Below are 11,250 nucleotides of genomic sequence, written 5' to 3'. Positions count from 1 at the left end.
ATGTTAGTAGTATAGTTCCAGAAGGGTGACCAAAGAAGTTCTCAAGGAGGAGATGATATCTGAGTAAAAACGAAAGGAGATGAAGGTGAGCCTTGACATCTGGAGAAGAGTGTTCCAGGTAAAGAGAGGAAGTGCAAAGGCCCTGAGGCTAGTGTAGCTGGAGCAGAGTGAGCAGGGTAAAAGGACCAGGTGGAGAAGTAACAGGGACAGATCATGCAGGGATCAAGGGCCTTGCAAAGGCCATGGAAAGAACACTGGCATTTGCTGTGTGAGAGAGCGCCACAGGAGGGTACTGAGCAAGAGAGAAATGTGACCTGATACAGGTATTCAGTGTCACCCTGTTGCATATGAGAAAGACTGTGGGGAGCACAGAGACCACTGAGGAGGCTGCCGTGATGGTCTAGGCAGGGTATAGAGTGGACAGGACCAGGGTGACAAGAGTGGAGGTGGGAAGAAAGGATCAGGTTCTGAATACACTTTGAAGGAATTTGCTGATGGACCAGACATGAATATAAGACAATGAAGGAGGAGGCATTTACTGAGAATGTGGGAAGAACAGGTTTTGGGGAAAAGACCAGAGTTCAATTTGGTCAAGATACCTTGGTCTCCAGAGGACTACAGCTATCTTGAGAGAGGAGGTATCATGTGGGCAGTCAGCAGGTCAGGAGAGGTTCTGGGCTGGATATTGAAATGTGGGATATACATTTCCACACTTATCCCAAATTCCTACACGACTGGATCCTGATGATGTCTCGAAGCTCATCTTGCACGTTGCTAAGTCAATGGCGCACACATGCGCGAGCACACACACACAATCTTGGGCCTTCCACTTGCTAACTATGTGATCTTGGTTAAATTACTTAACCTTCTCTGTGCTCAGCATTCTTGTTTGCAAAATGGATATCATAATAGTTTCTGCCTCCTAGAACTGTCCATTAAATTTTTTTTTTCTTATTAAGCATCTATAATATGCCAGATACTGTCCTACCTGCTGGAGATACCCCTTTCCTGCCCCTCTCCGCCTCCCCCTTCCACACCGCCCGTAAAGCCATACATTCTGTCAACTCAGCCTTCTGGACGTCTCTCCCACCAACATCCTTTCTCCCCTCCCAGCCAAGACTCCTGCCCTGGTTCATCCCCAACATCTCTTTCCTCGGAACGTGCCACAGCCACCACCCTGGGCTCCCAGACTCTAGTCTCGTTCCCATCAATCTATTCCTAGGTGGCAGCAAACTGGGCCATGCCCCTTCCCTTCTAGAAATCCTCTCGTGGCTCCTCAATGTCTTTAGGACAAAATCCAAGCTACCTAATCAGGCCAACAAAATCTTCCACGATCAAATTCATACAGAACTTTCAATTAGCTCTCCAACACCACATCACCCGCAGTTCATATTCACACAACAGGCTGTTTCTCGTCGCTGCCTGTGCGCAAACCACCGCACCTCCGCCACCCCAAACATCCGGTCTTCGGGTCTCAGCTCAAACAGCTCCTCCTCCTCCGGGAATGTTCCCTACCCGTGCCTCGTCTGGGGTCCCCTCAGCGTTCCACACTGCGCCCCCTCCCGAACACCCGCAGGTCCGTAACGGCGTCCACGCTTCTCTCCTACCGACCGGGGCTTCCTGTGAGCTGGGCCAGACACCGCGGCTGGTGATGCTCTGTGCGATGGGGCCGCTTCAGGCCTCAGCGCCTCCCTCCTGCTCTGTGACCGCGGACGCCTAACCTGCTCAGTCTCGGGGAGCAGCACAGTGGCCCACCTCCCGCACGCCTGACAGAACTCAACACCGGCGAACAGCCTGACCAACGCCACCCAATCACGGCTTTTTCCTTTTCTACAGCCCGCCTCAAGCATCCGGGCCCCGTCCGCCTCTGACTACCGATTGGCTGCCTGAGACCGGCCCTAACTCGTGAGCGAAAAGAATTCTGGTCTTTGTAGTCCCCTGACGAAAAGCGGCAAAAGGGATTGCAACGTATAACTCCATTTCCCAGGAAGCGCCGCGCCCCAATGGCGGGAGACGGTAGGTACCTTTGAATCAGGAGGCTCTTGACTGGCCGGTTGGGAGACTTAAGTTTCCAAATTGCTATGGAAACAGACCCACTTACCTGAAACCCCGGGAATCTCTTTCTGCCAGAGAATCTCAAAATGCTTTGCTCCGTCACGGTTCCAAAGGGTAAGACCAGACATGGGGGTGGGGGTGGGGTAAAGTCTGTACTTTACACTGCCTGCCTGCCATCCCCCAGATGGCATTAATAAGGCCTGCTGCAAGCATTCGGCACCTACTAGATGCCTGCCTGGCGTAAGGAGCCACTCCTGTGCAGACTCTGTGGAAGCCCTGGCTTATTAGGGCAGATCCTGATGTTTTCCAGAGACAGGCCACAGCTGGGCGTGTACTCGTTCAGGGTCTGTGTTTACCACGGAAAAGACAAACATGGGCTAGGATCCTATCCAGGATCTCTTGTCTAGGATTCCATAGCCCCAGACTTCCTGCAGCCCCGTGTCTGCGCCAATAGCCATAACTTTCCCAGGGATGCATCCCTCATGACAGAGCTTTTCTGGCACCCCCTCCCGAACACCGTTCCCCACCACGCCTCTGAGGGCCAGGTGAGGGGAGCCGAGGCCTTGCAAACTCTCAGGCAGGCGTGTGAGAAAGCTCTTTACTGGGGGGTACAGCAAGGAGGAGCAAGGCCATCTCCCCCTACCTGCCCCCACCCCCTCCTAGGGCCCTAGGGTGAAGGGGGTCTCCCCCCGACACCGGACCACCACTGTCTTTGGTACAATAAATAGAAAACAAGGGGGGGGGTTGAGGGGGCCAAGGGTCCAGTCCTTAGTGAGGAGGGTGCGCCTAAACCCCTCTCCTTGACCCCCTGCCCCAGGCCCCAATCAGTGCAGGCCTCACCCACCCCAGCTGGGTAGCAGCAATTCCAGTCAAGGGGAGAGATGAGGATGGGAGCCCAGGGCCCCCAGATGGGGGGTATGGCTTCAGGAGGGGCCCCAGGGAGGGGGCTGGGTCATGAGCTGGCTGCCGTGCTCTGGGGTACACCATGGAGGCCCAAGCGAGGCCCCAGAGTGGCAGGGTCATCAGGGGGTGGGAGGGGTGGACGACCTCCTGTCATCCGAGTCCGGAGGGCTGAGGCAGCCGGGTGCTGGGGGGCAGGCGCCGGGTGAGGTGGGGAGCAGTCCGGAGGGCCGCCCACCAGGCTCACATCCATCAGCTCCGGGGGTGGTGGTGAGGTTGGTGATGGGGGACGGCCAAGGCATCGGGGTTGAGGGGGTAACTGGGCCCCGGCCCCTGGCAGTGACGAGGCGGAGGCAGGGGCCTGATGTGTCTTGTGGGGCACATCACCCCCTGCCCAGGGGCGCAGCGGCTGGGAGGGTGGGACCTAAAGGAGCAGAGGAATAGTGGGTGATGGAGACCCAGGTCCTGAAGCCCAGATAACCCACTATCCACCTCCCAGGTCCCCAAGGCCCCAGTACCTGGGGGCTGTTCATCTCACAGTCAGTGATGGGGGGCCCGGGGCCCCCACAATATCGGTTGCTGTATCGGTAGGTCCGGTTGTCACTGGAGGAGCCGCTGGAGCCTCCTGGAAGTGCCAGGGGAGGAAATGAGGAGAAGCCTTAGGGTGAGGAGAGGTGGTGGCTGGGTTTTCGGGTGGCTGAGTCTGGCTGTCGACTCAGGCCCACGCCTGGGCTTTGGGATCAGAGCCTATCTGAAGGATGGGCCCAATTCTGAGATTAAGGATCAGAGCTCAGTTTTGGCTTTCAGAGTCAGAAGCAGTTTCAGAGGTGTGAGCCCAAGCGCAATTTCAGAGATCAGGTCACAGCCAGGCAGAGCTCTCTTGCCCCACCCGTTCCGGAGTCCAGGATCCCACAATTTCAAAGCTCTAGATGAAGGCCCAGTGGCAAGGTCCCTCAGGTCAGGCCAAACCCATGCTGCCCACCCTCCTGTTTAGCCCACCTGGCACTGGGCACCCACCAGAGCTGGAGATGGAGCTGGCGGTGCTGGAGGAGGGGCAGGTATCAAGGGGTGCGGGCGAGGTGGAGGCACTGCTGCCTGCCGGGCCCGTGTTGGTGGCCTCATCAGCCGTGCGGCGGAAGAAGCCGTGCTGCAGAGCCCCCAGTGGGCTGATGCGGGCGGCGGGCTCATACTCCAGCATGCGCAGCACCAGGTCCTGGAAGCGGAGGTAGTCGGCGGGGCTGTGGCCCGGCTCCCCCGCCCGCCGGCCCCCGGGCCCGCCCGTCTGCACGCCCAGCACCTCCTGCAGCCGCCGTGTCCCGGGGCCCTGGTAATCCTGGCAGGGAGGGGGTGGGAGGGGGGGCAAGAGAGTGGCCGTCAGTGGGCAGGAGGGGCAGGGAGACACACACGGGGAAACAGAGGCACAAGAGAGAAAGTGGAAGGAGAGAAGCTAAGAGAGTTGTGGGGTGGGTAGGAGAGACGGGGGAGGGGGGGGGTGGGCTGGGACGAAGGAGAGGACAGACAAGGGGGAGAGGAAGGAAGGGAAAGACACAAGGGAGAGGAAGCAGGGAGAGAGGAAGCCCCAAGTGTGAGAGAGTGAGGGGCCACCAGGGTGGGAGGAGCGGCGTGGGGCAGGGGCCGCACCTTCCTGAGTTCCTTTGTCCTTCGTAGGGTCCAGCCACCCCCAGGCAGCCGTTCAAAGTACTTGCGAGCCTTGGGTGCCTGGTCCAGCATGGGGGCTGGTGGGATGCCCAGCACCTCCACAATCCGGTTCATCTGGTCCACCTGTGGAGCAGTCAGGTGGGCAGTCAGGGTCATCAGGCCAACCAGGCCTCTGTCCCCTCCAGCACACCCCCTCCTCGGGAGCACACCTCATTGGAGCCACTGAAGAGGGGCTCTCCAGTGTGCATCTCCACCAGGATGCAGCCCAGGGACCACATATCAATGGCCAGGTCGTAGGGTGTGCCCAGAAGCACCTCAGGCGACCGATAGAAGCGGCTCTGGATGTACTGGTAGATCTGGGGGGGCGGAGCAGGGAAGAAGGCAGCAGTCAGAGGTCCCAGCCTCCCCTAGTGGTGCCATGGCCATACCCAAAGCTGAGACAAGCTTCCTTTCACCAAAACCGGGGATGGAGGTTCCAAACTTGGATGTTACCGGCACCCCTGCTTTCCAGGAGCCACTACCATCATCTTATTCACCAGCCTCAGAAGTCTCTGCTGACCTAGTCTCACCCTGATCTCCATCCCCAAGCCTGACCCTGGTCATCAGAGGCTGGCAGTCTGCAAGCCCAGGCCCTTCCCACCCCCGCAATCCAGACCCTTTCCAAGCCATCTCAAATGTCTGCTCACATGAAGCTGTAAAACTAAAGCACCCGTCCCCTCTTAAGGGCACAGGGCAAACAACTTAGCAAAGCATCACTCCAAGCTCAAAGCCAACCCAACTTCACTCTGCCCACATCTGGCAGCCTCAACACTGGCCCTGCCTACTCAGGCCTCACGCTTCCTTTCCTACTGGGAACTACATCCTGTGGCACTTTTTCACCAACCCCCCCCCCCCCCCCCCCGCCCCCGCCTTACACTCCGTACCGCCAACACCTCATCCTGATACTACCCTTCAGGCAACCGCCAGGCCACTTCAGGCTGGGCCCTGCAACCCCATCCCAGCCTAGCTCCGCCCCTCGGGCTCCAGCCACTGGTGCCCCCGCCCCTGCCACACCCACGCCGCGAGCCCCGCCCCCGGGCCGGGCCGTGCCGCGCCGCACCCGCTGGCCAAGCTGGCAGGAGCTGCCGAAGTCCACGATCTTAATGGCGCTACGCTTGGGATTGCAGAGCAGGATGTTCTCGGGCTTGAGGTCGCAGTGAATGATGCTGAGCTCAGGCGTGGCCAGGAAGAGCAGCGCTGTGCAGAGCTGCTGCGCCAGCTTCCGCGTCAGGTTCAACGAGACTCCGCGGAAGTGCGTGTTGCGCAGGAGGTCGTACAGGTTGTAGGAAAGCAGCTCGAACACCAGGCACAGGTGGTTCCGAAACATGAAGTGCCGCTTCAGGTGCACTGCGGGGAAGGAGGCAGAAATGGGTCGCTGGTGAAGCGGAGCCTCAGAGAGGGCCAGTGGCAGCCGGGGACACACGGTAATAGGGAGAGAGGCCACAAGCAGATCTGTGACTCTGCCGTGTGAGCACCGGACAGATAGTGGTGTGCCCACGGGAGGCAGCTGCTGGTCAGGGTGTTTTCATTCGGTCTGTAACTTGATTCACGTCAAGAAAAAGATTTTCTTGATTAAGAGAAGTTCATTTTTTTCAAGTCTCTCTCCAACTTCCTGATAAATGAAAGAGAACGTTTCTCTTTGGTGTTGATGGGTCTTTAATGCCCTTCGCCATTTCCTTAATTTTGTAACGTTGTTTTACTCTCAGTTCTGTTTATTTTTGTGGCAGAGGACACTTGCTTTCCATTTACTGTAACCATATGTATTTCAAGAAACACACTCTCTAATCTACTCTTGCTTTTTCTAAGAGGAATCAGTGTGGGAAAGAGGAAAAAGACTGACACAGACGTCAGGAGTAAAGGCCCTGGAGTCCACTGCCTGGTGACATTATAGCTCCACTAAGTACAAACTCGGTGGCCTTTGGCAAGTGATAGCGCCCGAATACTTCCTTTTCTACTCCCAGCTGTGGGCCATGATGCCCCTTCCCCCCAGGGCTGTGGTCATACTGAAACCAGTTGATTCAACGTGTGCTTGCAACAAGCCTGACCCTTAGTGAGCACCCAATAAATTCTGGTCAGCACTATGCTGGGAATAGGTCAGAAATCATGAAGGCGGCAAGACAATCACTGATGTCAGGGAATTACAGACCAGAGCCTGCCCTGAAGACACTAGCCCCATCCTGTACTGGGTGTATGGCTGCCCCAGGCCTCACCTATGTAGTACTTCATCTCTGTGTCGTGCTGGTTCATCAGCTCTAGCAGCCGCAGCTCAATCTGGGCCTGGTTCAGGAAGGCCTTTTTGTTCTTGATGATCTTGATGGCCACCAGCTCCTGGGTCTGATGATCATAGGCTTTCACCACCTGCCAGGGCAGGACATGTCACAAAGTGAGAAATGGGGGTGGGGGATGGGGAGGAGGAGATGGGAAGGGGGATGGGGGACAGAACAAAGCACCACTTTTCTGTGGGTCAATACCAGTGGGTGCCCATGCCCCCCAATCCCTGGGTCAGGGTGTGCGTCCCACACCTGGCCGAAGGAGCCTTTGCCAATGAGTGAGTCAATCTCGTAGCGCTCCAGCCAGCGCTCGCCACTGCGCACAATGTAGTCGTGGTTGTCATCGTCATAACCATGGTTCAGGACCTTTTTCTCCTTCTTGGTGCTCGAGTCCTGAGGTGGCGCCTGCTGGGCCCGCCGCTTCTTCTTCGCATAGTATACCTGCCCAGCCGGCCAGCAGATAAGGACTGCTGAGTGACCTGTGCTGGCAGCCAGGACCCCTCAGCACCCAGCCGGGCCCCCGCCCACCTCATTGATGTGCTTGTAGGTCTTAATGAGGTCCACGGAGAGCTTGCGCAGCGGGGCTGAGGTCGCATCCCGAAAGGCCAAGGGCAGCCTCCGTGGCAACAGCCGCACATCAGGCAATACCTGCAGGGCAGGGTGAGGGGTGGGCACTGAGGACAGGTGTGCACTTCTGACCTCCAGAGGGAGAGCTGTATGGGTGGCTGGGTCATCATGGTTACACATGCACATAGTTACTCGGTCATCATGTGACAACCCCACTAGGATAGAAATTCCCCAAGGGCAGAGACTCTCTGGTTCTTGCTGCATTTCCGGTGCCTAGAGCAGGACCTGGCACATAGCGGACAGTCATTAGAGATTTGCCGAGTGAATGAATGGGGAACTGTTTACCCCTCACCTTCCATCCCACACCTTTACTCCTTTCCGAACCTCAGTGGGAGAGATCAGACATAAAACGTGGGCTCTGCCCTTTGCAGTCCTTCGCCGAGAGACCCTCCATTCTGGGTGTCCCATCTTGAGGGCTCACTTCTTGCCTTACCCTTGTCCCGTTGAGTCTTCTCATCCCTCACCCCCAACTCTGCACCACTTTTGCCCAGTGTTTCAGGATCCAGCACCCTTGATCTTCTACTCTGTCCCACTTCAAGCTCTACATTTCAGAGCCTTAAACAGTCTCTACCCCTGAATGTCTCTACTCTGCACCCTAAGGTGCTGCTGGCTCCAGGATCCTTTGGGTTCAACCTTCACCCACTTTCACCCCACCTCCCTCCCCCATCTTTCACTCTGGAACTTTTTTCCTTAGTGAACATTTATTGAGTGTTTTTGACGTGCCAGGCACTGTTCTCAGCATTTTATGTGCATTTCATTAACTTGTTTAATTCTCACAACAACCCTGTGAGGTAGGTATCATTACTGGCTCCATTTTACAGAATTCTAGAAAACTGAAGCAGGGAGAACCTAAGTAATTTAACCACCATGTCAGGATTTGAACCCAGGCTCTCTAAACAGATTCTGCCAGCAACTCCTCTTATTATTTTCCACTCCAGATGGACCCTTCATGCCCCAAGGAAACTGTTTTGGGCAACCAAACTATCTTTCACCCCCCAGACCCTTCTGTCCCCAGCCTCCCCCTACCCCAGGCAGGTAAGGAGCCAGCTGAAAGCATACCTGCGTGTGCTCCTGGGGCCCTGGGAAGCCAGAGAAGGGACCATGGCCTGGTGGGACGGCCATGGTGGGCTCAGAGGGCCGCAGGGGAGCGAGGCCTGGAGCGGGAGCCCGGCCGGGGGGCGCCTTCTCGCATCCTGCACCTCGGCTGCCACCGCCGCTGAGACCTGAGAGCAGGCAGGAGGCAGGGGAACAACATGGAACAAGGGGATGTATGGGACAGTACGAAGCAGGAAAGAGGTAGACATCAGCAAGAAGGCAGGGCACAGGGAGAGGAGAAAAAGAGCAACAGGTGGTAATGAGAAGGGACAGAGAGAAGTGGTGGGGGTGGGAGCACAGCGGAGTCCCTCAACAGATGATTGCCAAATAAATGAAGTAGGTGGCACAAAGAGGGGAACATGTGAAAGGGAATGATTGCAATCCAGGCAGGGATATAGACCATGACAAGAAAGAACAGAAAGACACCAATAATTGGGGGGAGGAAAAGAAAAAGATAGAAACCACAGACAGTATAGAGAGTAGGATTCACTGTTCGCTTCCCATTTCTACTTATGGCCCTCCCCGACGCCCCCTCACACAAGATCTTGCCCTCCTGCAGTCTTCCCTGATCATCAGGATCTCCTCGTATCACAGCAAGGTCCCTCCACTTCAAGATCTACCCTTCCCAGTAGATCCCTCAATCCAGAGAGCTCTAGGATCCCCCCCAACCACATGAGACAACTCTGGGCTCCCTCCAAACCCACGACAGAGTCCTCTGCAGGCCCCTAAAAGCACATCAGGGTCCTGGGGACCACACCAAGATTAACCTGTTCTATAGGATTATCTCCATACAACAGAGTCCCACCCCATGGCATTCCCATCCACCAGCCCCCACCCCCCAGGGGACCCACCCCATATCATGCCAAGACCTCTTCCCTATAACATTTCCTCCCACACCAGGGACCACTGCTCCAGGTAGTTGCTCCCGTGGCACATCGGGGCTCTTCTCCGTATTACTTCATGGTCCCCCTCAGAAGCAAGGCTCACTTTCCCTGATGGGAGCAAGGAGGCTTCTCTTCCCTCGCCCTTCTCTCCCCTACACTGGATCTTCCCCTCCTCCTCCCATCCAAGATTTCTACCAGGGCCCTTTCTCCAGTTACTCTTCTCTACACCAGGGTCAATACACAACTGTGCCAATTCCTAGAAGGCCCCCAGAACCAAATTCCCCAAATATCACATAGAGTTCTCCCCTCACAGAGTACCTGTCACACCAAAATCCTCTCCCCACAGGCCTTCTCCCATGGCACTCCCTTTCTTCTATGCCAAGCCTTGCCACTCCACGATCCCTCCTCTCTCTTGGAGCTCCCCCGCCCCTCGCCCGAAACAACCTCTTCCCCGGGGCCCTCCCACGGCAGGACCTTCTCTCCAAGCACCCACCCCCTACCCGGGTCAGGGCTGGCGCGGGGCCCACGGGGGGCTGGGGCGCGGTGGGGCCCCCAGTGGGGTGGGCGAGCAGCCAGCATGGCGGCGGCGGTGGCAGAGAGGAGACGGCCGCCTGTCCCGGCCCGGCCGGCCCGGCAAGCCCCGCGGCGGGGAGGGCAAGCGGGACAGGCGGCCCGGTGGGTGACAACAGCAGCAGCCGCCGCCGCCGGGGGTGGGGAGAGGAGGGAACGAGGGTCAGCCCGGGGCACGCGGGGGAAGGGGAAAGCAGGTGGACGGGGGAGGGGTGGGTTAACCCTCGCCCCGCCGGCCCCGCCCCGCGCAGCCACCCGCCCCTGGGGACCCAGGCGTCCCGCCCCCCACCCTGGAGGCCCGCCCCGGTCGGCGGAGCCCCGGCGGGCGGGGCCGACTGAGCTGAGCTTGGCAGTCCGCACCTGCCATGGCAACAACCGTGCCATTGGCCGCTGCTGCCAAGAGCTCAGCCAATCGCAGTCCAGAACAGCTGTTGCTAGGCGACGACGATGCAGCCGGAGGAGTCGAGCCCAAACAAAGGGCGGGAGCGGGGCCCCGCTACCCCCTCCCAGCCTCACTCCCAAGACTGCTCCCTCGGGCTCGGCCCCTTCCAAGAATCCGACTATGAATAGCCAGGCACGGCCTGCACCTGCCCGCCGCCCCCCTGCCCTCCTCCCTCGGCCTCGTGCTAAGTCTCGCGGCGACGCGGGCAGGGCGGGTCCGTACTGCCCCCTCCCCGCGAGCTCGTGCTACCCCACCTGTAGCCGCGTTGTTACCTGAGGGCGCGGGCAAGGGGACTCAAGCTGCTCGGGAAGCCCGAGCTCAGACCTGCCCACTGGCTGAAAGTATCCGGCGGACGCGGCGAGCCAGGGCCCCGATTACCCAGTAATGCAACCAGCAAAATGGCGACCACAACAAACCGGCCCCCACCTCCCGCCTCGGGCTCCGCCCCCACTCCCCCCATTCGCTTCACCCACGTGACCCAAGGTAACACTCCGCGCCTGCGCGCAGCGGAGCTTACCGGTAGACGCGCACAGTAAGCTACCAACCCCGCCCAAACGCCGAAATCCGGGTTGCGACTGCGCAAAAGGCAGCCAAGAAAGGAACATGCGCACGTGTGACCGGATGAGCTCGTCCACCCCCACCACCGCGCCAGTTGACCAAGGGAGCATGCGCTCTGTTGAATGGAGGTCGCTGAGCAATCAGCAGACGG

The 11,250-nt window shown here is 58.2% G+C and overlaps 1 protein-coding gene across 3 annotated transcripts; it reads right to left on the bottom strand.

Moving 5' to 3' along the window:
• Positions 1-2,639: 2,639 nt before the first annotated feature.
• Positions 2,640-10,953, bottom strand: DYRK1B (dual specificity tyrosine phosphorylation regulated kinase 1B). 3 transcript variants are annotated; one of them, XM_047078055.1, is made up of 12 exons: positions 10,814-10,953; positions 8,610-8,773; positions 7,452-7,571; positions 7,176-7,364; positions 6,864-7,011; positions 5,714-6,000; positions 4,824-4,970; positions 4,597-4,737; positions 4,253-4,288; positions 3,973-4,168; positions 3,474-3,580; positions 2,640-3,379 (listed from the first exon to the last, which is right to left on the bottom strand). In XM_047078055.1, exons 2-12 carry the CDS (start codon positions 8,670-8,672, stop codon positions 3,008-3,010), a joined length of 1,806 nt encoding a protein of 601 aa, XP_046934011.1. In that variant the 5' UTR covers positions 8,673-8,773; positions 10,814-10,953; the 3' UTR covers positions 2,640-3,007. The 3 variants fall into 3 exon arrangements, with proteins under 3 accessions (XP_046934011.1, XP_046934010.1, XP_046934012.1); XM_047078054.1 differs by having other exon boundaries at positions 3,973-4,288; XM_047078056.1 differs by lacking the exon at positions 4,253-4,288.
• Between the last annotated feature and the right edge of the window lie 297 nt (positions 10,954-11,250).

This window comes from Lynx rufus, unplaced genomic scaffold, assembly GCF_022079265.1.
Source record: "Lynx rufus isolate CCGP_SWC_20201006 ecotype Redwood Valley unplaced genomic scaffold, mLynRuf1.p SCAF_16, whole genome shotgun sequence".
In the NCBI taxonomy this organism is placed as follows: Eukaryota; Metazoa; Chordata; class Mammalia; order Carnivora; family Felidae; genus Lynx; species Lynx rufus.
This window is presented reverse-complemented; position numbering and strand designations above follow the sequence as displayed.